The 27,851-nt window shown below is 46.5% G+C and overlaps 7 protein-coding genes across 7 annotated transcripts; 4 read left to right on the forward strand and 3 right to left on the reverse strand.

Annotated features, from left to right (window-relative positions):
* Positions 1-131: 131 nt before the first annotated feature.
* Positions 132-3,173, forward strand: TREMEDRAFT_70349 (uncharacterized protein; the record flags this gene model as incomplete). The annotated part of the gene is made up of 9 exons (XM_007008080.1): positions 132-282; positions 395-807; positions 907-1,149; positions 1,298-1,442; positions 1,576-1,655; positions 1,814-1,957; positions 2,038-2,178; positions 2,355-2,604; positions 2,854-3,173. The coding sequence occupies 9 exons, from the start codon at positions 132-134 to the stop codon at positions 3,171-3,173; spliced, it is 1,887 nt and encodes a 628-aa protein (XP_007008142.1).
* A 377-nt stretch (positions 3,174-3,550) lies between these two features.
* Positions 3,551-4,745, reverse strand: TREMEDRAFT_65979 (uncharacterized protein; the record flags this gene model as incomplete). Its single annotated transcript, XM_007008081.1, has 3 exons — positions 3,551-3,778; positions 4,248-4,405; positions 4,616-4,745. The coding sequence occupies 3 exons, from the start codon at positions 4,743-4,745 to the stop codon at positions 3,551-3,553; spliced, it is 516 nt and encodes a 171-aa protein (XP_007008143.1).
* A 1,019-nt stretch (positions 4,746-5,764) lies between these two features.
* On the reverse strand, positions 5,765-6,372 carry TREMEDRAFT_65980 (uncharacterized protein; the record flags this gene model as incomplete). Its single annotated transcript, XM_007008082.1, has 3 exons — positions 5,765-6,021; positions 6,123-6,208; positions 6,254-6,372. 3 exons carry the CDS (start codon positions 6,370-6,372, stop codon positions 5,765-5,767), a joined length of 462 nt encoding a protein of 153 aa, XP_007008144.1.
* Positions 6,373-6,842: 470 nt separating this feature from the next.
* On the forward strand, positions 6,843-9,821 carry TREMEDRAFT_65981 (uncharacterized protein; the record flags this gene model as incomplete). The annotated part of the gene is made up of 3 exons (XM_007008083.1): positions 6,843-6,879; positions 7,300-7,524; positions 7,696-9,821. The coding sequence occupies 3 exons, from the start codon at positions 6,843-6,845 to the stop codon at positions 9,819-9,821; spliced, it is 2,388 nt and encodes a 795-aa protein (XP_007008145.1).
* A 3,717-nt stretch (positions 9,822-13,538) lies between these two features.
* TREMEDRAFT_45948 (uncharacterized protein) lies at positions 13,539-16,444 on the reverse strand (the record flags this gene model as incomplete). The annotated part of the gene is made up of 6 exons (XM_007008072.1): positions 13,539-14,343; positions 14,797-14,983; positions 15,087-15,215; positions 15,399-15,760; positions 16,005-16,179; positions 16,297-16,444. The coding sequence occupies 6 exons, from the start codon at positions 16,442-16,444 to the stop codon at positions 13,557-13,559; spliced, it is 1,788 nt and encodes a 595-aa protein (XP_007008134.1). The 3' UTR covers positions 13,539-13,556.
* Positions 16,445-16,936: 492 nt separating this feature from the next.
* TREMEDRAFT_70350 (uncharacterized protein) lies at positions 16,937-19,296 on the forward strand (the record flags this gene model as incomplete). The annotated part of the gene is made up of 8 exons (XM_007008084.1): positions 16,937-17,038; positions 17,301-17,468; positions 17,742-17,847; positions 18,035-18,096; positions 18,162-18,201; positions 18,335-18,448; positions 18,716-19,092; positions 19,273-19,296. 8 exons carry the CDS (start codon positions 16,937-16,939, stop codon positions 19,294-19,296), a joined length of 993 nt encoding a protein of 330 aa, XP_007008146.1.
* A 294-nt stretch (positions 19,297-19,590) lies between these two features.
* TREMEDRAFT_65984 (uncharacterized protein) lies at positions 19,591-26,072 on the forward strand (the record flags this gene model as incomplete). Its single annotated transcript, XM_007008085.1, has 31 exons — positions 19,591-19,732; positions 19,940-20,335; positions 20,515-20,667; positions 20,713-20,780; positions 20,827-20,860; positions 20,905-21,081; positions 21,148-21,227; positions 21,273-21,356; positions 21,398-21,499; positions 21,538-21,693; positions 21,739-21,901; positions 21,947-22,031; positions 22,074-22,221; positions 22,264-22,374; positions 22,417-22,438; positions 22,584-22,691; positions 22,735-22,801; positions 22,838-22,949; positions 22,991-23,085; positions 23,124-23,155; positions 23,195-23,279; positions 23,320-23,424; positions 23,471-23,601; positions 23,649-23,777; positions 23,813-23,854; positions 23,897-23,973; positions 24,018-24,064; positions 24,107-24,301; positions 24,390-24,478; positions 24,522-24,622; positions 24,666-26,072. The coding sequence occupies 31 exons, from the start codon at positions 19,591-19,593 to the stop codon at positions 26,070-26,072; spliced, it is 4,743 nt and encodes a 1,580-aa protein (XP_007008147.1).
* Between the last annotated feature and the right edge of the window lie 1,779 nt (positions 26,073-27,851).

A 27,851-nucleotide genomic window follows, 5' to 3' on the forward strand; every position in this document is an offset into this window, starting at 1 on the left:
GGTCACCCATTGTCACGTGACCTTTCCACTCGGCGTCTGAATTGAATTGGCTTTCTACCAGTAAGTACCTCTATTACGATTTTACTCGTACTGTAGTAGTATAGCAAGCACTCTTGGGACTTGCTTGAATCATGTCATCATCAACAGATGTCACTCTTCAATTCTCTGCAGAGCTCAAGAAAGTGCCCGGGGTTCTGTCCGTCACGCCCACCGCTGTCGCCTGGGTTCCCAGTGTACCGGGCACGATGGATCGTCAGTCACAAAACTTGAATCGGGCTATTGGTGAGTTTCTGCCTGCCTCCCCCCCCCCCCCTCCTTCCCATGACCGACCGTCTGTATCTTTATCACGGACCACATGATCATTCACATGTTGTACGATCTCACTGACTCGCAGCAATGTTCGCATCCAAACCTACCTCCCCAAGGATATCCCTCAAGATCACTTTCAAAGATGATATCCCCTCGGGTGGTCTCACTTTCACATTCACCTCTCCTACCTCCTCCTCTGATCGTACGTCTGTACAAGATCATCTTATCCCTTACATCACAGCTAATCGAGCTGCCTCTGCCCCCACCCCAGCAGGTCCTTCGACCCCTTTAACAGGCTCTACACCTGGGACACCATCGGCTGTGGCAAAAGGTAAACGGAAAGCCGATGAGACCCCCGATGCGCCTGTGAGAACCCAAGGATTGGAATTTAAAATCAGGAGGAGGGTGTTGGAGAAAAATCCTAATTTGAAATTGTTACATCGTGAACTCGTCTTGGGTGGTCAGATTCAGGAAGAGGAGTTCTGGGATGGTCGGGAGGTGAGTCAAGTCCTGAAGCGTCAAACGTGATACCGTCACTTCACATCAGGGACAATTATGTGGACCACTCGATTGGGAAAAAACGCTAATTGGACACAGGCCCTACTTCACGCAGAAGAAATGGAATACGCTCAACGACCAGGTAGACCTTCTCGTCTACTAGACGATCGTTTTGACCTCACTGGAACGAAGAAATCCGCTGTGACAGTGGGAGGTACAGGTGTGGGAGTGAAAAAAGTTGAGAGTGGACCGGTTGTCCTGAACATCACTAAAGAGCTCACGAGGGAAATCTTTGAAGAATTTCCAGTCGTCCAAGATGCCTATGCGAAGTTTGTACCAGGTGTGAGTGTTGGATCACCAACCCCCTTGACCCCTTCCTTTCTTGTTTTTGTCAGTCATGTGTTTCGTATTAACTGGAGTATCTCTCATCCCCGTCGACCCTCTCCTACATGTGTGTGATAAGATATTTTATATTCCCGCTTACCCTCAGATATCCGAGGCAGAGTTCTGGTCTCGGTACTTTACTTCACAATTATGGGAACAACACCGAGCCTCTGTTCGAAAGTCCACAGCGGAAGAAGGGGCGAAACGCCGAGACCCTATATTTGATCAGTACCTCGAGGAACCGGATTGGGGTGAGTTTCATTGATCTCCATTTGTTGACAAAGAATATCCCTCACTTCATTGCGTCACATCCTTTCTTTGTCTTGTCGTTGATATCATCTTCACCCGCTCAACAGATATGTTGGCCATCCGCTGATTGATCAGATGCACAACCGAAACATGCACCTTCCGATCAGATCGAGCGGTTTCTTGATCTGTCAGCTACAGAGGAGGATCATGGCGAAGTAGGTCATCTATATAAACGATCATATCCTCGCCTAGCCAAGCGGTGTCTCCTGTCCTTGACTCTCCACACGGACCTGGTCACTCTCAGACTTCTCCTCCAGCTGTCTGTCGGACCTTGAATCGTGAGTAATACAATGATGTGTGTACTTACATCTAGGCCATCACTGTCCGCGACGTAACGATGCAAGCTGGCAGAGAAAGAAGCTCTTTACCACTTATGAGACGATTCAACGATCATTCGCAAAAACTCTTGAGAGCAGGGCGGGATCCAAGTCGATTAAGTGAGAGTACACTTCCGGAAGTGAGTGTTTTTTAGCTCCCTTCAAAAACTATGTCTCTGTCTTATTCACGCACAGTTGGAATGACTATGCTGAAACTTAGGACGTGAACATTTACAACGAGATTGACCTTGAAGATCTACACTCTCCAGCTGCATCAGGCACTATAACGCTTCAAGTACGAGATGAACCAATCCGGAAGGATGGAAAAGAAAAAGTTCTTCTGCCTGGTAAGACCCCAGAGGTGTGTTTCTGAACTTCACTGAGCAATTTTCCACACTTAATCCGCTCCTCACTATTACCTCCATTCTCGCTGGTATTCCCTTTCAGCCCGTCTACCCTGTACCCGTCTTGTCATTGGATATCGGGTGACATGAGTCGTCACACCACTGGCATCTGTGTAATCCCGCTGACGCATAGGAACTCGCCGATTTGGCGGAGAGAGAAACTCGCCGTATCCTCAATTGGACACCCGATCTATCTTCCGTCTCTCTTCAACCCCCGGCAGGAGGATGGCAAGCCAACCGACTTGCATCAACTTCCACGGGAGATGAACTTCAACAAGCAGAAGCTTACGAAAAATATGCAGCTCAGAGAGATGGTCAAAGTGCTGCTATACAAGTTGTCAAGGACATGTATGTGGCTAGTAATTTGGAAAGGGTGGAATTGCGTGAGCCTTCTTCTTTTTTCTTTTTCCTCACCCCCTCCTCTGTCTGTTTCTTTCTCTTCACCAAATACTCATTCGATCATCTATACATGATCTACCTTCTCCTGCCTGATCTATAATGTCCTGCCGACCTCCAACCCCTCTCGCAACGAACCTTCTAACTGGGTCGTCCTTTCGTTTGCCAGCCTGACCTTTAAATCGTTCTCGTCCAATTACAGTATCCAGCATAAGTCTATCCAACCTTACGATCAGCCGCAATACCAGATGAACTCCTCCACCAAATCCGATCTTGTCACAATGCCGCCACTGAATTTCTCCGTCAATACTATTCTGCCACCCTTCCTAATCCTTCCAACCCTAACCTCACTCCTGCGGCCGTATCAGCCAGATCGACCCGAGCTACTAAAATGGCACAATATCTCCGTGGGACAGAAGCTAAAGTAAACGCTGTGGTACATACCGCTCAAATCGCCGGTGTGGATCCAGAGAGGGTTAGAGCTGTTTTGAGTTGTACGGTTGGAGCGGTGAGGTTAGCTTTGATCAGAGAAGAGAGGAGAAAGGGGTTTAGTTGATAGTGCAGGTGGATGGTGTGACCAGGGGGTTGGGGGTAGGGTATGGTGATCTTTTTCTTGTCAGTTGGTGGATGGGGAGTAGTATCGTAGAATAACTGTGTCAAACGTCCATGCAATAATACATTCCATTTGTCGACTTTACATCTCAAGTGACTGACATTTGAACAGTCATCTGTCGGAAGGAACTCCTGACACTGTTCGATGATACGTCGCCCGATCACCTGGCCCGGAAGAGACTTGTATGAATTACTCAGACGGGAATGAAGAAAACATGTGAAACAATCGTGGGCTGTATGTTTACCTTACACTCAACAATGGATGATGAAACGGGAGGAAGAGAATTGACACATCTTGATTCATTCTCAGTTCTCACAAATCTATATTAAAACACCCACACCTACACCGAGAAATATAGTCAAAATAAATGATGAACAACTCAACCAACTGATCCCTCTGAATGAAGGTATATATCGTAAAGCACCATTCAATTGATCTGGTAGACCGTATTCTGTCGACAAAGATGTGGAATAACCTTGAGGATGATAAATTGTAGCTACGGCTGCAGAACCGTTTTGTTCTTGTGTTGCGCAACCTTGTAGAAGGAGCTGTGAAAGTTAGTCAAGACCAGTGATTATCATTCTCTTTCCTCTGTGTCAATAGTGATTCTCATTTCTCTTCACCTCGTTCAACAGTGATTCTCATTATCCTTCTCCTTGTTCAACAGTGATCCTCATTATCCTTCTCCTCATTCAACAGTGATTCTCATTATCTTTCCTCCTTTTCCAAAGAGAAACGGAAAGAGAATGAGTTTGTCTGACAGAAGGAGATGGTTGAAATGGATAGGGATTTGTAGTTCGGTAGATAGTATATCGATGGTTTGGTCTCATTTTAATGAGAGAAAGTAAATGAAGTAAGAATGAAATATGAGTGTATCCCGTGAGGTAGATTACAATGAGTGTCAAGGTAGAGGGGAAACAGAGAGAAGGAAAGGTCCAGGGACAAGATATAGAGATATTGCGTGGGAGATATGGGTGAGGAACTTAGAATGGGGAAAGACTAAGAAATATTACTCACAGATAAATCAGAAACTATGACAGATGGTGTAGTAGAACTACTCTCACAAATCCCAACATTCTTCAAATACGCTTCTTTACCATCTGAAGGTGTGGATTTATTCCCACTACACATACAAGATAAAAACTCGTTTGCGTAAGTGTAATTTGCTAGATTTGCTATATTTCGTCAACTCTGTTCTTTCTTTTCAATCACACGATATTACTTTCAATCACACATCATTACTTCCACTTACACGGGATTACTTTCTATCACACATTAGTATGATTGAACGATTATTCTCCCTCTTTCTCTAAAAAAAGTATACAAGGATCATACAAATCTTCCCACCCACTCACTCACACGAGAGATATCAAAGAAAGACTCACGTTGAGGATCAAACATTCCATGACAATATCCTAACACTTCGGAATAATCTGAACATGCTAATACGCTGACTGGATCCGTTGTGGCTGCTCTGATGGGGAGAAATAGTAGATATATCGTTATGAATGTCATTAGAAGGAAATGGGTCCACATGATTGATTAATTTGCTTTCTAGTTTATCTGGCGATCACTTGGAAAGTAGCGATGATCTAGATGTGGTGATGTTCGGTGTCGATTTCTTGATAAGACCTGGATGATGACTTTGATAGTATGGGAGCTGGTGACGGGAAAAGGATGGTAGGAGATAAGCTGAGAGAGGACAAAGTCGGTCGAGAGGATGAAAAAGAACAGTAGACGTAAGAAGTGTCGATGGCGATGGCGACGATGGCGGTGGCTGTGTCAAGATAGATCGTCGTCTCACGCTTCCCGATGATAGTTTTGTACTGAACGATCTTCAACTACTCAATACCTGGCTCTCTCGTTAAGTCGTAAGTTGAACTTCGAATGGATTGACAAGAAATAAAGTAGATTGTAGAAGTGGACAAATGTACAATGGGAAAAACACGAGTTATCAGCACTGCCTATTCTTCGCTAAGAGTGAATAAGACGAGGGCCAAGTCTGCGTTGTCTCAAGGGTTCTCTGCCGATCAATGGGCGGTGTACGTGGGTTCGGGCGAATCAATGAATCTCTTGGAGGGAATGTTAAATAGCGAGTAGCGAGGAATTCCAAACAGGAAAGATGATAACAGAGATGAATGAGAACAAGTGGGTGGACTGAAAGAGGAGCGGAGTTGGGAACGAATGAAAGGAGGTTTGGTGATATTCGAAACAAAGGACATCAGTAGGTAGACGAGTTGATCTGTTCGAGGGTTTCACTCCCACGCTTGCTTTCTTCTTCCGTTGACTGATCAATCTTATGGTTTTTGTTACGCAGTCGTCATCATCTTGGTCAGTCAGTCGAATCAAACGTGAGGCCGTGAGTTGTTGTCAGAAGGAGTGATTGCGCCTCGTGGTAGAATGAATGAGAAGAAGGCGCAAGTCTCACATGATTTATTGTTATCCGATGCCACCGTGCAGAGATGATTAGGGCGTAGTGCAGTGTTCGTGAGGGACATCACTAATCGCATGTGGAATGGTGGGGTAAAGCGGTATCACAAAGCGTGTGTACCGAACGTATCGCTAGAAGTTGTCGTCGAATCTTGGTCGACTTCTAAGCTACGTCTACCGGGGTGAGAGTATTCCGGCTCGGAATGATCTCTTTGATGTTGGAAGACTACACCGTCGTCAGAGGGACCAAATTTGATATGATTCGAATTGCCTTCTGTTTGTTTTTCCTGGTTCGACGAATCGGCGATTTGTACGTGAAGCAGGGAAGGTGGTTGTGAAACAATGCGGCATTTTGAGACATCTTGAGTCAGTATCATCCACTGTTACGACTGAGGGTTCACGTATTATTCTTCAGATGGAAAAAGAGATGCAACGTGCAGTGAGGGTATGTTGTAAACTCACCGTCTTTGTGCGTGACAAGAGATTCTCCCAGCTGCCTGAACACATAATCCAAACTCTCAAAAGCCCTCTCTGCCAATTCAGCATGTCTAACCATCAGTACCCTCTCGCTTCCGAATGACGAGATGACATACCTGGTCGCCTCCTCCAATTTACCAAGTACGTCCCGCAAGACATCGTCATTCTTTTGTCCACCACTCCACAGTGTTTCTACTGAGACACCTGTCTCAGCCTGAAGAAGCCTGTCAGTCATATCAAGACAGGAATACAGTATCAGACGTTGTGTAAGAGTTAAAAAGATGGGGCAGTCCGACCCCCAAGGGAGCAAAGTTCCCACGTACCATTCGAGAACAAAGGTGAGTGATGGATGGGATAAGATTGAGGGACGGGAATAAGCTTGGTTTGCCTTCCTTCGGATGGATACTTCTCAGATGGTGGGTGAGACGGACCATACATCTCTGTGATGTGCCAGATTCTGAGAGGGGGGAGCCTGGGTGTCGGGTGGATAAATGAGTGTACAGACGACGATTCGAAATTATGAGTAGGGAAAGGCGAGAAGGGTGAGTGGAAGGGGGAGGGGGGACGGGAAGGGAAGGGAGGGTCAAAGGGAGGGTGCTGCAGGACAATAGTCAACACAGTTAGAGATTTTGACAATGTACCACCACTAGCACAGGGGTATCACAGTACGGGTGTCACGCTGGTAGCACTGTTCAATAGTCGTCCATGGCGATGGCTGAGGGTAAAGTTGCATCTTTCACAAGTAAGTTTAGTTTGAGTGAAAGGAGGTGGGATAGACATAATGCCACGTGTAAACCCCCGCCACGTGGCGTCTTATCACTCCCAGTTTCAAATTCCAGCCAAATCGCTTTTGTCCTCGAAATGACCCCCTCTCTGTTGGCTTCCCTATTATGCCCCCTTCCACCCTTGTCCCCGTACAATGGCTCCTCGGGTCGTGGCACGGCTTCAGTCTGATCACTGTTGTAACAAGGAAAGAAAAAGAAAATCTCCAAAATGAGACATCCGAAAAGGTTCGGCCCGACAAGGATGGGATGGAGATATATACTGACATGATTACCGTCTTCACTTTTGCTCATAACTTTTTTCCGTTCTTCTCTCTACTGTATCTTGTCTTCTTGCGCTACTTAGTCTGAACCACTCCCACTACCACAGACACTGATAGGTCTACAAGGTCCACCGAAAGTACACACCACTGTACGACGCAAAGAGGACATCATCACCGTCAACGCTATGACCACCACACTCGACAACGCAGAACACCAAGACGAGTTCTTTCGTTCCATCCAACTCGTAGATTCATCCGAAATGTCAGAGATGAGAGGTGGGACGAAACCTTTGAAGGTGAGGAAAAGGGCGCAACCTGTCCGCGTGGTTGTCGGTGGTCCCGGTGAGAACAATCATTCCTCTTCATCATTCTCGTCTTGCTTCCTATTCCCCACTCGTCTTGACTTGACTTCTTTCCTCTAGTATCTTCTTCTGTACCTTCCCCCACCCGCTCCCTGATTGTGTATGTTTTCAGTCGTTTAGCGGGAAAGACAACACGCTGACCCACATCCAGCTCGTCGACATCGGTCCACCATCACTCTCCCTCGTTCCCCCCATTCCGCCCGTTCCTCCAAATCTTTCCGACCAGCTTATACACTGTCCTCACCGACCTCACCCCAGACACTCATTCGTCAACTCCACTCCCGCTCTCAGTCAATCAAAACCATCAGCACCCAATCTCAATCTCACCGTACCCCTTCCCTCTCTTCCACACATTCTCGAGCCCATCAATCCATTTCCCGTCTTTTCATGTCCCTCGTGGAGAATTCTGATTCACCCATCTCACCACTGGTCATGTCACCTCCTATCCCTTTCACCAAGTCAAAGACTAGACAATCACGTTCTTCCTCTGGACAATCAGAACTTCATTTAGGATTAGGAAAATTCACGTTATACGACGAATCTGCTAAACCACTACCATCCCCACCTTCTTCTCCTCTTCTCTCCCCAAGACATTTGCAAAAGATTTTACCTCCATCACCTTTCACTCCAACCCCCATGACTCCCTCTCGTGCACCTAGGAAAGCAGCAGCATTGTTAGGTACAGGTGCCGCCTATTCTGCTCCTGTACATCGAGGAAAGAAAAGGAAAGAACACTTCCGACCATTACCTTCTTCAACTTTATTAGAGATTGAGAGGTTCTTTGGGGAGACACCAAGACGGCAGAAGAAAGTTCCATCAGGGGTGAAACTCAATGCCAACGTGAAAGCTCAGGCGAGAGCGCATTCAGGGAGAGATAAGACGAGAGATGACATGGGAGCAGGGAGAAGGTTGGGACATGTGGGAGAAGATGGTAGTATGTGGTTGGATGTGGAGGAAGAACAAGAGTTTGCTTGGTTGATGACGGATTTGGTGTATCCAGAGTACGCCTCGAAAGAATTCAAAGTTCACAAATCTCAAAACCATCTCGTCGATAAGGATGGTAAGAGTGTTCATAAGGTTCAAGATGGGGCCAACCTTGAAGTATTATATGAAACAAGTGACGAAGAAGGATGGGGGATGAAAGCTTTCACATCTGTTTTGTCTATCCCTAAAACCCCCAACAAGGGAAATATCCCCACCAATTTGTCTTCCAATATGGTGTCTATCACGGCGAGAAGAACTCCACGTCCTGATAACACCCCACATCCGTGGAACGCACCACTACCTTCCACCCTCTTAGCCTCTACACAACATGCACGAGCTGCTGCTACAAGTCGGATGAATGTTGGTAGACTCTCACCACGTTCCAACTCGCCAGAAAGCGATACGAACAGTGGGGTCATCAGTGCCGGTGAAAGCGTAGGTGGGAGTGGGAGTGGGAGTGGGAGTGGGAGTGAAAGGAGAAAAGATAAACCTCGACCACCTCCTCTCAATTTAAAACCTTCAAAACGTAATCCTAAACTTCCACATATCTCCCGAACACCTATCTCCTCTGACAAGACACATCATAATCGCACCCCCGACGTTCATCTCCGCGACGATGATCAACACCATCATCTTGCCCAGATCAACACTCATCATCTTCGTGACGTAGACAAGAGCGGTATCGGGCGTAAAGACAACATAGCCATTCCAGATTCAGCAACCTTACCAAATGGTATCACCTCTTTTCCCAAACTATCATCCCATAGGAGTGTATCTGAAAAAGATATCCCAGGAACTCCATTCGTACATCCTCGAAAAGCCCCCAAACCGAAAGACGCAATACCTCCCGTACCTCTGATCCGGCTTTTCTCTGGGAAAGATGTGGTTGCACCCAAATCCCGAAATCCCATCAGGGTAGCGGCAGAGAGAAGGGATACTGATTCCAAGGCTGGCAAAAGGTCACGGGCGGAGGGAAAGAATTTGAATCCAGAATATGGAATCAAGACTCAGGGAGAAATGAGAGGGTTAGATTTCGGTTTTGACATAAAAAGACAAAAAGATCTTGAGGTATCTGATAAGTTAGGATTGGGATCACGAAGGACTGATGCTGGACGAGTCAAAGCGACTTCGATCGGGATTGGGATGCAAGGGATGAGAAATGATAGATATGTCGTTAGGAAGGGAACGGAAGAAAGAGGTAAAGAAAATGGGATATCCTTTTTCGATCCTGTCACTCCTACCACCAAAAAAGGATGGTTTAGAAAAGTTCAAGATGCCGTCCGAACGAAATGATCAAAGTCAATTCTTTTCTTTCAATAAGTCATCTGCAGGTCTATCAACTTCCGACCTTTCCGCTCCATCCATCTCATCTCGTCACTGTGATTTCACGATTGGAACTCCCTCATCTCGCTCGATTCCACTCATATTGGTTCACCATTCCAAGTTTGCATCGTTCCCATCTTCAATCTTGCCTTCCTCGTCGATACCTTCCGTCCTCCCACCTCGAAGGTCTGAGTCCACACGATGAAAATTTCTCAAATGACAACAATGGTGACAGTACCGAAAATAATCCGGTGTCTACGACCAAGGAGTGTTTTGTTTGGACTGAATATTGACGACCATTTTTATGACTCAAATCATGATTTCCAACTTGCTTCTATCCAACGACCCGACAAATAATGTATCAAGAGTAATGCAAAACAGCAGGTTCTGTCTTATGCATAGAATGTCATCAGCGTTGATTACATACAACAATTAATGATCATTATAAATACAACATCACTAATTCTTGTCCCTGTTTTTCGGCTAAGATAGATATCAAAAATATCACCTTGACTAAGATATATTGTCGTGATATCACCCTGATTAAGCTAGATATGAGAATAACACCTCGACTAAAGATGAATATCGCGTTAAACACCTGAACCATGATGGATATCACAATGAGCACTTAGCACCTTCCCTAATATTAATTTCCAAATAGCCCCGGATCGGATTGATTGACCTGAATATGCTGACTGTCCATGATGAACAATCACAACTCCACATGAATATGCCCGACTTGAAGTCAACCAATTCCCTCAAGATCAACTCCCATTCTCCAACCTTTGTTGAATACTTTGTTCATCCAACTTGATCACTCTCCTCATTGGTTTTTTCTTCTTACTTGAAGTTCCTACTGATGATCTCCCTATGTCATTCCTCACTACCTTTCCCTCCTCAATAGCCTTCCCACTAACTCCAATTAATCCCAAATGAGATTGTCCGTCATGTTTGTCATCCTTGACACCTTCACCCCCCTCCGAGTTCGATGTACTGGTTTCACCATTCTTCCTTATTTCTTCAACTCTCAGCGAGGTAATGGGAGATGAGGTTTTCCCATAAATGTTATTTCCATTTCCATCCCTTCCCAACCTTTCTCGTCTAGGAGTAGAAGTAGGTGTTTTATATTCCATTATTTTTGAAGGTTTCCCACGAAGAGCTAATAAACTCGACATGTTCCTCTGTTCTAACCAACTGAAAGGAGTATCATCTAAAATTACTTCTTTACCTTCTTGTAAGAAACAAACACCTAATTCTATCCTCCAATCCATTCCACTACCACCACCACCCACCTTGGATAAACCAGGTAATAATGGTAGTGATACACCTGAGGAAGTAGAAGTAAATGAATGTGAAAAAGGATTAGGTGAACACCATATCTCTTTGATCATTGGTAATACTGCCAACCTTCCAATTTCAAGAAAATCACAAAGTGAATTATTCCTAAAGTCCACACGTTCAAGTGCTAATATTCTTTCTAATCCTGCTAAACAATCTATCCTATTACCAGAAAGGTTGAGAGAAGTTATGGCCCCTAGTGTTGATGGAGCTGATCGGACGGAAGTGATGAGGTTGTTAGATAAGTTGAGGGATGTGAGTGAAGAGAGGGCGGAAAGGGATGGAGGAAGGGTGTTGAGGAGATTATGAGATAGATCGAGATGAGTTAGTTTGGTGAGTGGTACGAAAGGGAAAGAAAGGAGACATGTAGAAGAGAGAGATAAATGTCGGAGGTTTGGGAAACGAGCCTGGGAGGAGGGTTGGGAGGGAAGGTCGTTCTGCGACCAAGGGGTGGAAGTCTCGTTGGAAGGCGCATGCTGTTGAGAGATGGAAAGAAGATTTGTTTGAGAAGTCGAAGAGGATGGGGTTGTCGTTTTTGAAGAGGAGACGGGAGGAGGTATTTGTAACAACTCTTCCACCCATTCATCTCCATCTTGCACATCGCGTACGGTCAGACTACGCAGGTGCGGATTGAGAGGAATCAACAAAGCTCTAGGGTCGTAACCTTCTAATTCAAGTCTGACGATCAGCTGTTGACTTCTAAAGCCCACTGGTCAGCTGAACAGAAGATGTAGGTGGACATTGGAAAAATGGGCGGTGAAACAAAAGAAGGGAGATTCATGAGAGATTGAAGATGAAATGTGGAGTGGTAGAATCGTATACGCAAGGTTAAGCTTCTCCTCCGGCTAGTCCGATTGGGAAAGGAAAGAAAAAGGAGAAGGACCATACGTACAATTGTAAATTCCTCATTACATCCAGAGGTACCCTAACGTCTATTCCTCCCAATTGTGTATACCCCCCAGCTTCTATCAACTCGGTTATCGGTGGTTCGGAGGTGTATGGGGGATGGATCAGTAATCCAGGTAAGACGGTGAAAGCGGAGTATATGTCAAGTAAGATATCATCTGTATGTTAGTAAACACCATTCACACTCATGTGAGGGTACTGATATCGAGTCCATAACCTGGATGATCCCCAGACACGCGAGATGTCGGAAGTATATCACGACATGACCGGTAGTGATATTGAGTAAACTACACTCAAAAGTCGAGTATTTAGACCATCTCGAAAAGGAGTGAGATAATATGTATGTGGAAGTGATGATGATAAACAACTTTGAGTGGAGAACAGAGAAAAGGACTAACCCTCGTTTATCTCTTTACGTCCCCACCATCCCCTCTCCCCTCCAGAACTACCAACACCACTACCTAGACTCATACTTCTCATACTCCCTACCCAACTTCTAACACTATTCACATCACCTTCTACCCTATCCCCATTCCCTGATTCAGAACCAGAACCTCTAGCTGATACTCCCACATTAGGAGGCAGAGGTACATCCGTTTGACCAACATGAGGTAAAGATTGAGAAAGAGATTGCCATCTTAATAAAAGATATAATAACCTATCTGGTGGTAAACGTAGTAAAAGTGGTTTAACAGATGTGACTTTTGAACTTGGATTTGTTTTGAGATCATTTTTTGAAGTTGAATATTTCAAACTCGGACTTCCTTCATATCTTACAGTATCATTAAGAACCGTTCTTGTATTTGTAGGCTTATTATTGGGAGAGTCAGGTGGTATATCGAATATTTGAGAACGTCTTGATTTAGAATTAGAATTTGGTGAACCAGAAATACCTGTACTGAAACTGGACGAACCACCTCCAAAACCTAACGTCAAAGGTACTTTTAACCCTCTACTTAACGGAGCGGAAGAAGGATCTAATCCAAGGGTTAATAAAGTGTATGATTGTTGTATCACACTTTGTGTAGTTTTTTGCCATATGGAAGGTTGAGAAGGAGAAGGTGCAAGTCGGGTGAAATTTGAATGAAGATAACGATGTAGTTTTATCAAGTATTCGTTTCCTGATATAGGGATGGGTTTGGGTGGGTCTGAGGAGCGTAAGAGATTCATCTTGGTTGAGTTTGTTGTGAGAGGGTGGAAGGAAGGTTGGAAGAGTGGTTGCAGAGAAGAAGCGTGTTTAGGGGAGGAGGATGGACATTACGTCATCTCCCTTTGAACTCGTCTACTTACCTTCCCACAACATGTACGATTGTACAGTGTTTCGTGTCGGACAGGGTGGATGGACAGAGGTAGAACAGTGGCCAGTGGAGAGGGGATATACGACATAGAAGAGTGTGTACTTGGAGTTGCTTAGAGGGAGGGTTCACATTCATACAAGATGCAGAGAGATATGCTACAGATTCATTGTTGTCGCCAATCCGGTGTAGGTGGATGACCACCCATCCAACCTTGTCCACCTCCACCGTGTCCACCTTGTCTACCTTGTCCACCTGGGGTCAAATGTTGCGGTCCAAACCCCATCCCGATACCTCCACCATTCGGAGGTCCCATCGAAAACCCACCAAACGGCATCATAGGATTCATCCCCATTCCCATCATATTCATACCCATCGGCATCATACCCATCTGCATCTGCATCTGCATCTGCATTTGCATTTGCATCTGAGCCATTTGATCCATAGGATTCGGGATACCAATACCCATTCCTTGATTCATCACAGTTGAGAAACCTTGATTTGTTGAAGGGATAAACCCACCTGATCCTCCCATTGTCATTCCGAACCCTTCATTTGCCCAAAGAGGTTGTGAATTCCCAAATGGTCTTACTCCGCCCTGTCTGACGTTCATATGTCCTCCAGTAGTTGATGACCCGAAATTACCACCAGTAGAAGATGGACCGGAGTATCCGCCAGTAGGAGAAGGCCCCGCGTAACCACCTGGCTGGGACAGTCCGGAGTAGTTACTGTTAAATGGACTAAAGCCAGGACCAAAATTACCACCGTCCCCTCCTCTCTTAGCCCTAAATCCGCCAGGCCTGACGTTCATCTCACCTCCTCCCTGTCCTCTCGGCCGACGTTGGGGGGACTTGGGTCGTAGAGCTTCGATCTCAGGATGGAAAGGTAGTTGAGATCGGGATTCGTCTTGGTACACAAGGTGGGAGTAAGTAGTGGGGTCGAACGGTTTTGGACTACGTGGCACCAGGTTGGCTGGACGTGAATCCTCTGGGACAGTAGTATGTGAGGTGGATTGAGTGATGATTGAGTGAGATTCAGGTTGTGCTGTAGCTCCAGGAGATTCGAGCGACGTTGAACTAAAAAGGTTTTGTGTGAGAGATTGGGACAGAGGGGAAGGAACGGAAGATGTCGAAGTGGTCGCTGCCGGGACATTGGCTTTCCCCGAAGAGGGAAAAGATACTGATTGGGGCTCGACGGTTGAAGGGACTGAGAGGTGATGATCAGGCTCAGTGGGGATACCGGGAGAGTTCATAGATCCGACAGTTTCAGATGGAGTTTCAAGAGTGGGGTCCATGTTACTGAAGTGGGAATCACCAATGGGTACACCACCAGTATCTTCGGGGCTGAAAGTGGGTATAGAGGTAGCTTGTCGTTCTTGTTCCAGATGAGGGCTGAGTATTGAGGACGGCGGTAAATCATTATTCTGTGGAGCAGATACAGTAGATAAGTCCATTTCGGAAGACGACTTTGGGGAAAGAAATCCCGTCACCCATCCTCTTCTCGGTGTCACCCCAAAAAGGTCTAATCGTCTCGTACCTAGACAGAAGTTTTCGATAAGTGTGTGAAGGTATGGAGGGTGGGTGGAGATATGGTCTGACTGATCAGCTGAAGAAGAGGAGAATATGTTGGATGAAGGAGAAGAAAGATGTGGTAGAAACAAAAAGAGAAGACAGATAAGACAAATCCAACTCACCACCATCCTCATCCCCTTCCCAAACCATAACATCCGTATCTACATTACAATGTACAAACCTTGTATCGGTACTTCTTCTCACTGTTCCTCTTATACCCATGAGACAATGGACTTTTTGACAAGCGAAAAGACCTTTTCCATATGAAGTCTTTCCCATCCCTAGCATTCTTCCTGACTTATCTGCCACTTCTTTCTTGTCGTCGCCTTCCAGCTTTCTTCCTTCCGTCTCAAAAGTTGACTGACTCGCCGGTTCAGAAGTGAGACGATGGGGAGAAACGCTACCGTAATGAGATACACTAGCATCATGAGAATCACGACCGTCAAGAGTTGTACCACCAAGAGGTAAATTCTTATTCGTCTTGACCCAAACTATATCCTCCGCACGTCTAAATCCCCACTTGACAAAACATTCTCTACCTCTTTCCAACCCCTCTTCATCTCCCTGTCCAACCCAAAGGAACACGAACCCCGGATCAGCGGATATATGTCTGATTGGTAGATTGGCAGTTTCTTCCCATGTGGAAAGAGGATGAATAAGGATGACGTCGAATCGGTTTGGATGAAGGGCTGTAAGGATTCCGGATGGTGTTGGAGGGATATTGAGGGTTAAAGGTGGATGAGATGTTTGAGAGAGAAGAGATGATTTGAGTTCCATTAATCTACGTAAGGCTGGATATCTGTTTATCAGCGTTGTGCTTTATTCAGGGGGGTTCTCAAGATAGACTTGTACTCTACAGGTGTGGGGGTCATAACTTCTTCAGTGTAGAATCGGACGATCCAACTTCGAAATATGTTGTGAAACAGGTGTCCCAAAGTCAATTCTGACACAATGTCGAGGGAGGCCACATGAGACCATAAGAACATCCAACAAAAAGAAGAACATGATAAAGAGCATAGAGTCAAATAAGGACAAGAACTCACTCTGAACAAACCTCCTCTTCTTCACAGCCAAGTATTCTGTTACTTCCCCATTCCCCCGAAACACCATACCATTCACTCAAATCATTCCTTACAGTTTCTTCACCAGGAATGTAGTTTACAACATTTTCTTTCGTCCTTATTCCTCCTTGACCCGACTCTATACTCGACAATACTCCTCCTTGACTCATTCCAAGACTCACCCCTCCTCCTCCCGCCGCCTGGTTAGAAGCATGGCGAACAGCACCATCACCTGTCTCTCGTCCGACCAAGTCGATTGCGTGAGGATCAGAACTGTTTTCGGGAAGTATGGGAAGTTGGTATCCTCTCACAGTGGGTTGAGGGGGAAAGGAAGAGATTGAAGAGATGAGAGATCTACGATGATGTTGACGGGTCAAAATGGTTTGGAGGAAAGCGTTGTGTGAAGATAGTATTTCAGTCATTTCGATTTCGTTATTCGTACTTTGCCCGTAAGATATAGCCTTGGTTTCAATCTACGTCATCAAGAGGCCATCTCGTGTGATATCTTCTATGAATGACCGAAGTTGGATGACTTGTGATACTCTTGCTACGTCGTGATGGAAGATAGCATAGGGTTGTGAAGGGAAAGAGATAAGAAGGATAGAAAGTGGAGGTGATTCAGAACCGGACGGATGACTGATACATATGTACTTCCTATCCACCCCGAAGGTAATCCTCAACATCACATCTATATGCTTCATCTACCATCTTTCACTAGACCAGCTCTTAACTCTACTTTCAGTCGACTTGTCCGACCCACACTCACTTTCCGGCTTTTGAGACATTCAGCTACTTTCGTGACGATCCCAGAGAAGACACCCCATACACTTGGAATAAGACAACCATCTTGGATCTTCCAAACCCCCTTCAATCAACGTCGCTCGAGTCATCAACTTGCACCACAGACTATATCAATGCGAGCGATTCTTATAAAAGATGGTAGTGGTCCAGCGGAGAATCTTTACTTGGGTGAAGAAGTCACTCCTTCGCCTGGGAAAGGGGAAGTACAGGTGAAAGTGAGTTTCCGTCTTTACCCCAGCTATGTTATGGACTAATTATCAGATCAAGGTGATTCTTATTTTCTATCCCTCCGATCAGTCGTACCCCTTACCATACTATCATCTTACCCTCATTCTTCTGCGGTGATACCTTGACTGATCGGAACAACATATGGAACCCGGCCACACTGTATATCGGTAATTCAAGTTCAGGACCCAACACACCGTATCATGACGGTGGACGTGTAATTGTGGTAGAAGGACGAACGACTGACCACAGACATTCGGTCTGAATCGCATGGATATCTTACAAAGAGAAGGGAAATATCCTTTACCTCCTAAAGCTAGTAAGACCATCCTAGGCGTAGAGTTCGCAGGTGTTATTTCGGAAGTTGGGGAAGGATGTGGGAGGAAAGTTGGAGAAGAAGTATTTGGTTTAGCATATGGTGTGAGTGAGATCATCTTATACTCTTCAGATTTCAGTCCATTTTTCACCTGACATGTTACAAGTTTGCCTGTTCATCTAGATCTGACGTGTGAAGTCACTCATTCCGCATCTTTTGCCCCACCTCTACTTGATACGCGATGGGCGAGTCACAGCTCCCCTGATTGTGTTCTATCCGTTCAACGGGTCTTTGAAGTCAAAAGTGTGAAAGAATCCTCCAGACGATCAGAACCGTCCAAAAAACTGTGAGGGGCCCAAAGCTGTTATTGATAACAGGGCGCTTATGCGGAATATATCGTTTGTCCAGAAGTCATGTTAATCACCAAACCAAAAGAATTATCTTGGGTGGAAGCTGCCGCTTTACCCGAATGTTGGATGACAGGTTAGTCAATCCTCTTTCACCAATATCTCCCCACTCAACTTTTTTTCCCACTACCAATCATATGATGGTTCTGCAGGGAGTCATACGATCATACTACCAATCTTTCCGATAGCTCACGGGTACGAGTCGTATAAGCGCCTGGAGAAGATGATCGTGGAAATGATTGGTGAATAATGCTGACCGTCAGCCTTCCAAGCGCTCTTCGTGGAAGGATCTTTCAAGAAAGGACAGACAGCTCTGATCCACGCTGTGAGTCATGACTTAGGCTCTTTTCGATGTTTTCATTGGTGAGATGGACAGGATGCTGATGGCAGGGCGCTTCAGGCGTAGGAGTAGCCGCTATACAGCTTGCCAGTGAGTCTCGTTCTCTCTCACCAACACCATGCCTCTCCCTAACCCAATTCTTACTCAAATGCTAACTTCACCGCTGCATCTTGTTCATGAGGAATGATTTTTTATGAGCTTGGGTTATTAGTACTGACCTCAGTCCATGTCGGCGGCGCAGAAAAGGTTTTCTCCACATGTGGGACGGACGAAAAAGTTGATTTCTTACATAGGTTGCACCCGGACAAAGTGGTGGCTATCAACTATCGCAAGCAGAGTGAGTGGTGGTCTTGGTGCTTTCCACTATCTCATCCTATGCGCCACTCTCTCGTCTTTGTGTACTCTGTCTCGACGAGAGCTTCGCTTTCTGCCACCTTGCCCTTGTACCCGCCATCCTGATTCCACTTCGGATACTTAGATATACTAAATGTAGATTCGTACTGTCCAAGTAGTCGAACAGAGGAATAGATAGCGATGAAATCCGGGGTCTCTTCATTATCTTCAGTGTTGAATATGAAAGATGAATATCTGACGCTTCATGCAGACTTCGAAGAAGAAATCAAGAAACATACCGACGGAGTAGACCACATTATTGATTTCGTCGGTCGTAATTACTTTACTTCCAACATTTCTCTCCTCCGTCGAGACGGTACCCTCATCTTTCTCGCTCTCCTCTCCGGACCCACTTTGGCAGAAGGTACCAACATCTCTCCTATACTGTACAAACGTCTCACCCTTCGGGGGACCACTTTGAGAAGTAGGGATGAGAATTATCAGGGGAATTTATTGGGTAGGTTTAGGGATGAAGCTTTACCTTTGATTGTCAAAGGTGAAATGAAGGTGGAAGTTCATGAGGTGTTCGATTGGAAGGATGTGAGGAAAGCTCATGAAGAGATGGAAGCGAATAAGAATAGTGGCAAAGTGGGTTGTGTCTCTTGTCCCCATTCAAAGCTTGCTCCCCTTCCTGACGTGCACCACTTCATGAGTCAAGGGTGTACCAGGTATTTCCTTCCTACACGATAGACTGTTCCCCCCCGGATCACCTCATGTATGAGACGGTTGGGTGGAAGGATATACAGAGTACATTCAGCTGACGGCCAGATTGTATTTGAGATCACTAAATAAGCTGTAGAATGCATGGTTGTACACGCCATGTCAAGGCTATGACGTCGTTTTCGAATAGAGATGACTGGATTCCCCACGATCGGGTGGCGACTAATTTTTGTTTCGGCGCACGGATCCCTTTGCTCCCCCACCATTGCACTATCCCCACCACATTCCCTTCTTTTGCCTCTCTTCTCTCTCTACTCTCTTCTCAATCCATCATTCCCTTCTTCATCTATTGGTATCTCTCTGCTCACCTCGAAACGTTCATTGAGACTGAGCCTTGCCCCACACCCGCTGACACTCACATCCACCATGACACAGCCAATCATCCCCTTGGATGAGGTATTGAGGCAGCTGAACGCAGAGGTCGCCAAACCCAGATACAACTATGATGATATGAATGACGTGGAAGAACACTATACCCAGGTACCCTCATCTGATACTTTCACTCCTGGTACGTCTCTTCCTTTTCTTTTCTTCTGCGATTACCTTTCTACTTCTTCTCTCCTCTATCCGCCTAATCGACTACCTCCATTCCTTTTTTCTTCCTTTTTTGACTGCCCACTCCTTCTTACTACGTCACCTTCTATGAGTCTCTCACACGTCGGACTGTTGACTCACCCGACACCTTTCGTGTCCAGATTACAAACTGATCTTTCAGCAGCATTTGACACCCCCACCCCGCATCGATTCCATTCTGCTCTCATACCCTCACCCAATCCCTTCCAGACTTCATCATCCTATGTTCCACTAGTTGGTGTTCCTCCTGCTCGCTCCTATACATCGGAACTAGTCTCAACGGACACGCGAGTCTCCAGCTCGACACAACGGCCGCAAAGGTCAGCTCAGCAGCAGCTCACCAATATGCCTGAGCTTTCATCACAGTGGCCTCAGGTTTTCCCGAACGATCTTGCTCACCCGATGCAATGGCGAGAAGACGATGGTTTTGGAGCGGACCCGGTCACTGAAGATAACGATCAGTATGATGGGGATGAGATGTGGAAGGACGAAGATGCTTTGGCTGCTGTAGATGCTGCTAGCAAGCCCACTCAACGAGGTAAGTGCTTCTTGACAACGGATTGATCCGTTCCTATTCCTACCACACCATGAGTCCGCCACAGTCACTCGTCCGGAGTGTGAAGTTGTTCGCTTTTTCGTTCGCCAGCTGCACAGATGTGCTTTACGTGATTTGTTTCGAACACCGAAAAATGGCCCCTGTCAGTAGCTGACCGTCAGAACTTTCCAGCAGTCCCAATGCAGCTGACGACGATGAGCCTGTTGCAACTATCGAAGTTCTGAATCGTCGCAAAGCCCAAGACAAAGACCTCAAAGAGAGACGACGTGAATATGTGACTCGAACCGGCACAGAGAAGCCCGTCACTGATGTTCGTGAGTATTCCTCTCCACCATCGCACAGCTCTTACTGATCTACAGCCGCACCGCATTGCAAGCTGTTCGAGTTTGCCACTTTCAACACAATGCAGACAAAGGTCTTCGATTCTGTATGTCAGACACAAACTTCTGACCCTTATGTTCTCTGACGACAAGGTGTATAATGGTGACGATAACCTAGTCATTGCTGGTCAGTCGACCTCGAAACCACTTGGATCAACATCTGACACTCAGCGCCTACCAGTTCCGGGAAGACCACAGTGTTCGATCTCGCCTTCCTCCGCATGATGAGTCAAGAAACATTTGGGATGACACCCATGGCAGTATATCTGGCCCCTACGAAAGCACTTTGCTCTGAAAGGATGAGTGATTGGAGTAGGCGGTTTCAGTCTGTCCAATTGGGGTGGCTCTGTGAGTATCATGGCATGACATATCCGTATCTCACATCAAGCGGAATTGAGTGACTAACCAAAGCAGGTAATGAGGTCACTGGAGACACCGGGTCATACAACGAGATAACCACCGCTTTGAGGACGGCAAACCTTATAGTTACAACTGTATGTCACCTTCGTGTCTGGAATCCTGATAAGCTGATGCTGTAGCCCGAAAAGTGGGACTCACTAACCCGACGCCGCTCCCAGAGTCATCACCTTCTCCGTCGTCTGGCCTTGGTGATGATAGACGAGGTTGGTACAACGATCTCCGCTTTCATTCCGTTGATGATCAGGTGCACTTCTTGCACGAGACCCGGGGAGCGACACTAGAAGTACTTGTCTCACGAATCAAAACCAGAGCAGACAACGTTCGATTTATCGCTCTAAGTGCCACAGTGAGTTGCTCTTTGATAATGTCAGCTGAACCCCACAGGTGCCCAACGTTGATGATGTGGCTAGGTGGATTGGAGCTGCAACGAACACTACTATCACCACACCATACCTCACTGATCGTGATGGTGATGATAGAGATGAGGCCCCTGACTCTGCCACCGGAGTTGAGAAACTCTCTATGGCCAAAGTATTCAAAGTGAGTCCCTACAAGACATTCACATGTCATTGCTGACTTATCCAGTTCGGAGAGGAGACCCGTCCAGTGCCTCTGACACGCCATTTTTATGGCTACGAGGGAGGTAACGAATGGGCTCTGAGCCCTCAACTTGACAAATCTCTTTTCCCCATACTACTCAAGCACTGTGATGCCAAACCCGCTTTGGTCTTCTGCCCCACTCGTCGATGTAAGCTTATTCATATAACAATATTCATCCGTGCTGAGGGTCCAGCGTGTTTGACAACCGCTCAATATGTCCATAAGATCTACACAGAGGCACGCGTCAAATATCAGCCTCTTCCCTGGAGACCTCCTGGGTGAGTCTTCCACCTAAAGTGATCATCATTCCAACAGTACAGATCTAAGCTGGTTTTGAAAGACACACAAGTCGCCGCACTCACTGATTGTGGTATTGCAGTCCACCACGCGGGGCTTGATTATACCGACAGGCGGGACATCGAGAATGCTTTCAAGGAGCAAAAACTGCATCTCATCGTTTGCACCTCGGTTAGTCACATCCTGGACTTTCTACATCCTGCTGATGTACAGACTTTGGCCGTTGGAGTCAATCTACCTGCTCACACCGTGGTTATCAAAGGTACTCAGACATGGCAGGGAGGAGCGACGGGTTTTAAGGAGTACAGTGATATCGAGATCCAGGTGAGTGTCATGTGACCCCCAGATCTGCGCTGATTGAATAAGCAAATGATGGGCCGGGCCGGTCGTCCGCAGTTTGACAAGTCCGGGGTTGTAGTGGTAGGCTCATCGTCACCTAGGTTGTCACGCTAATGGAGAGGTCATGTGCGAACAGTCCAAACTCAGTAAAGTGAATTCCTCTTGAGCCTTATGACCCCATTGTTGACATGCAGTACCGAGAGAAGCTCAACTCAAACACCGTCCTGGAGAGTTGTCTGTGAGAGGACTATCATGCTCATGGCATCGTGCTGAATTCTACAGACACCAAAACTTGACAGAGCGTATGTCTCTATTTCCCTCTCCGCTCACACATCTGACGATCAGATATAAACAGTGAAATAGGCCTCGGTACCATCACCGACCTGAAGACTGCACAAGACTGGTTGAAGAGGTGCGCGATTGGGACTCGTCCCTACTGACGAAGTAGTTCCTTTCTGTTCATACGTATTCAACAGAATCCAAGGCATTATGCGATACCGGGTTTGAAAGATAAGGACAGTCGAACATCCTGGGAAGAATGGCTAGATCATTATGTTGAAGTAGGTTCAGCACCCTGCATGAACTGTAACTGAAGAACCAGAGCGCTTTGAAGGCTCTGGAGGAATATGATTTTGTGACCCACGAAGATGGCGACGATGATGCCGACTACCATCGCCCGGGGCTGTCTCTCACTGCGTGAGTCCTTGAATTACTGTCTTTGTCGCTGACGTCAGAATCGGCAGGATCCTGAGCGAGAATTTCATAGGTGATTACATTGTGGCCCTTGTGATATAGCTTAAAGTAGCATTCGAAACCATGGTCCTCATCATTGGCATGAAGCCTCGTGCAACTCTGAGGGAATTATTAGAGATTCTGTCCAGCGCCAAAGAGTCAGTCAGCGGATGCATCATGTGCGAGCTGACAGTGCAGGTATGAGGATCTTCGCATTCGGCCAGGAGAAGGTCAGGCTCTTAACAAGCTCCGAACAAATGTCGAGCTTCGTTTCACGCTTGACGAGCCGGTGAAGTCATATGCGTAAATCTTGAACGCTGTCTTTGGGAACTTGGCTGACGACTCACAGGGACAAAGTGTTCCTATACTTTCAAGTCTGCTTCTCCAATATCGACTTAGAAAACGAGTCCGGTAGTGGGAACGCATCGCCTCACAAGAATCTCATGGCCATCTTCCAACATGCAACCCGTATCACAAGAGGTGCGTCCAAGTCGGCCATATTGCTCAACTATTGCTGACGATCAAAGCGATCGTGTCTGTCGCCAAAGAGAAGCACTATGGTGGAGCCTGTCGTTCAGCTCTGCAGTTATTACACGCTGTTGCTGGGAAAGCATGGGAGAATGAAGCTTCCATGTTCCGACAGATTGAGAGCATTGGTAAGTCAATATTTACGAGACGATACTTATGACAGGTCCAAAATCAATCAAAGTGCTGAGGAGTAAAGGTATCAATAGTGAGTTTCAAATGAGGCTTGAAGACCAGCACTCACTGTCAGATTTTGATGCTCTCATTGCGGTCAACGTATCCGAATTGGCCCACTTCCTCAATAGAGATTTTCAATTTGCCAACGCGGTGAGATCGATCTTTTGCCTGAAGATACGTACTGACATAATAAGGTGCATGTCGATGCCGAGTGCATGCCTCGCTATACGGCCGAGATTTCGTTCGTTTGACCGACAACTCCAAGGGTCACGTTGACATGTAGAACCGCCGAGGTCAGTACCGAAGGGAAGTACCCAATTGTCACGTTTCGGGTCAAGATCCTTCAAACTTCGAAAACTCCCAGCAACAATGCCGCTCGAGGTAATGGGAGACGACGTTACCGGCCCCCACCGAGACACAACCTTTCCATACTGTTTCTACGTTCGGATGACATGTGGATAGACCTCCGAAAGGCTCTGTGAGTGTTACCCAATGGTACACCCTTCCCAGTCTTTGATCCTAATCTTTCCTTGCAAGACGCCTTATCGATGAGCGCTGACCCTAAGAACGTCCAAGCTTAACGATCAACATAGGATTTTCACTATACAAGCTACGCTTGAACGTCCGGATCATAAAATCATCGCCTATATCGGAGGTACGTTCCCACTCTACTTATAAATACCACGCTGACTCCCTAGTGGACGAAGTGGCAGGTTGTGCCACCCGAGTGGAATACGACCCGAAGCTTGACGCGGATCTTTTCCCAGAAATCGAGACGGAAGAGGAGAGTGAAGATGAGGTAAGTGCTCCCTGTTGGAAATGTCTCTTATGCTGACGATCAGGACTCTGACAATAATCATCAAAGCATCGGAGGCAGCGGTGAACGAAAGGCGACACAGGCTGTGAGCCAGATGCCGTGTCACCATCGTTGTCGGAATCGCAAGGTCTGTGCACATGCATGTTGCAAGCAAGGCGTGTCTCAGCTGCAAACGGATACAAAACGAGGAGCCCGACGAGGTCCACCACCCGACACCGAGCGATCTCCACACCTATCTACACAGGAAATGCATGCTGCTCCTTTGACCAACAAATCAGCTAGTCCACTTGTACCCCCGACCGATACACACGACTCGACCGTGTACACGAATACGACCGCGTCTGGGCTTTCAAAGACAAAAACGAAACAGAAACAATCCCAGGGGAATGCGACGATTGCTACTCAACAGAACGGCACGAAGAGACGAAAAGCTTCGACAGCTGGTCAAGAACCGACTGAAGCGCCGCAGGGGTCCTCAAAGAAGCCCCAGAGACATGTCGTCAGTGCCGATGCTGCTCATCGGTTCATTCTGAACCCCACATCATCACCTTTCTCAGAAACAGAGGAAGAAATGATTTCAGAGGTCGAACTCGCCGACCTTTCCACTAAGAAGACCAGTCGCCAGAATGGATGTGTTCAACCCGGTCCGGTCAAGCGGCGTCGTCTCGTAACGGTCAATAGTGACACGCGTGGTAGAGTGACCCCTCAGTCTATCCCCCATCCGCAGGTTACGAAGGAGCGACAGGACTTGTCGACCTCCGCGCAAGCATATGGGGCAATCAATGCTCAGATGACCGACTCGGCTACATTGCAGAAAACCCAACTGACATCGGCATCGCCACCTATATCACCATCGTTGTCACCCATACTCAACATGTCTTTGTTCGAACCTCTCCCGCCGCCCATTCCCCTCTTTCCTCGAGTCTCGTCCGCTGCTCCACCGAGCGTCCCTCAAGAACCTATCAGATGGTGGGAAGCAGATGACGAAGATGATCTCGATCATCTCGGATCTTTCGCCGTAACTTCGGAGAAACGAAATGACAAAGGATCATATCCCTCTGTCACATCTCAACCTCCCAGTCACCCCGGCGAGCGATACGATCGACATGCCAGCGGATACCATCTGAACTATCGCAATACCCCCCTTTCGACTTCGATGGGAGCCGCGATCGATGTCAAAGGAACTTGTGAGAATCCGGTCGGAAGCTTTGGTGATAATCAGGGGCAAGGACATGTCTATCCGGTCTTTGAAGATTGTTCGCCCTCCCCTTGTATTGCTCCTCGATCGGACACATGGTCGAAGGATGCCCCAGGCGGCATGGGATGGGGGGAAGCTGATGAATTAGCCTCCGAGCAGGTGCAGGTGAACGGGAAAGGGGGTGAAGAGAGGGATGAAGTGGAAGAAGCGTTTGAACGGTTCATGAGTTGGTAGTAGTTCGAAATTGAGAGAGCCAGGGGTCGAGGGGGTTGAAGGGGAACGCTCCATTGATGTGAAGATGGTAGTATGAACAAGTTTCAATCTTTCGTTTATTCACACGTCGTTCTTCGGAGGTAAATCTGATCGTGTGAATAATGTATGAGTAAGATGAAGGGGTTAAGGGGCAAGAGGGGCGAGGGGTCAAAACATGCATGATATCGTATGTCTAATCCACGGGTTTTGGAGCAACGCGGTTTCATGTAGCATGTCATGGTTCTGGAAAGGGTGTATGGGTGTGTTGGTGACTTGTGTTGTTGGACGAAGACCGTCAAGGGTGATGGAATGGAGGTTAGTGACAGGTAAGAATACGACATCTGAAGGTCAATCATAGTACATCTCGCACATTTCCCAAGCGACGAAAACATCCATCCACCTTGTGGGGTAGGTAGTTAGGTTGAGAAAATAGTAAGGATGGGTGGATTACTAGGGCGTCGAAAGATCACATATGTCATACCTCTTCAATCATCCTTGTGTCCTGCTGTCATCTGACCGTGCGATTTTACTGTCCATGTGTCGTCTGAGAGCTAAAGGTTATCAAAGTATCCTTGCTCTGTTTTCGCCCTTCCCGCCGAGATCCACAAGTCGAACGAGGGTTCTTGGATAGTGTGAGAGTGGTTGTAGTGAAAGGGGGGAAAGGATGTCAAGTTGTTTTCTCCTTTGTTCGAAATCTTCATTCGTCCATACTTCATACTCCATACTCTCACACTCCACACTTCACACTTCACAACACGTTCCATTGTCCAACGTGACCAAAAGGGAGTTCGGAGCCGCGGAGCCGTCAAACCGTCGAGCCGTCAAGGGGGGAAGTGGTGAAGGAGGGTATCCATAGGAGTACATTTCGTTTTCATTTCCTTCAATGACAAAGGATCTTTTCTTTGAAAATCTTAAACATTAGTCCCAAAACAATTCACCTATACCAATCTTCTGCCCCTTTCGTCCTTACCCGTTTCTTTGACCTTTTGACCTTTTGCCCCGTGTCTCACTTACCCACGTATCACGTCTTACGTATCATGCATGTACCGCTTTCGGTCTCACGGGGAAGAACGTGTGAAACTTTGAGTGCGTGGGTGAGAAAATATATTTCAATGATTGAAGGGAAGGGGGTAGGATAGAGGAAAGGTAGGAGACGTGGGAAAGTTTATTCTGTTCTCATCGTTTGTTGAGAGTACGGGGGAAGGGGGGGGTTTTGAACATGTATAAAGAAGGATGTGGGGAGGGGGGAAAGCAGGTGTGAGAAGGAAGTTTTTTTTTTCTTCTTTCATATATATGAGTTTGTTGACTCTTTAACTCAGCTGTCAACTTCAATATCAATATCATATCTTACCATATATCTTTCTTCGATCCAAGATATTCATCTTGTTCTTTCCGTTCATCGTTCATTTAAAAAAGATAAAGATATATCTTAGTGATATAAAAAAGGTTCTTTGAGTGATATTACTTGGTTCGGTGTATTGGTCATCTTGTCGAATTCGTCATCATAAAACTTGAAGTTGTCGTCGTCGTCAAGTAGGTACCCAGACGATCCTTCCAAGAGATACATAACGAAAAGTATCTTTTCTTCGTATTCGTCAGACTATACAACCTAAAATCATCAACAATTATCTTTCTCAACTACCTCTCATCATCATAACCACCTTTCGTCATCGTACTCATCAACCGACACTCCATACACTTCAAACCATAACAAACCCACACCATCTCAAGTCAAATCCAAAGCTCACACCATCCAATCAA

Source organism: Tremella mesenterica (genome assembly GCF_000271645.1).
Source record: "Tremella mesenterica DSM 1558 unplaced genomic scaffold TREMEscaffold_18, whole genome shotgun sequence".
Classification (NCBI taxonomy): Eukaryota; Fungi; Basidiomycota; class Tremellomycetes; order Tremellales; family Tremellaceae; genus Tremella; species Tremella mesenterica.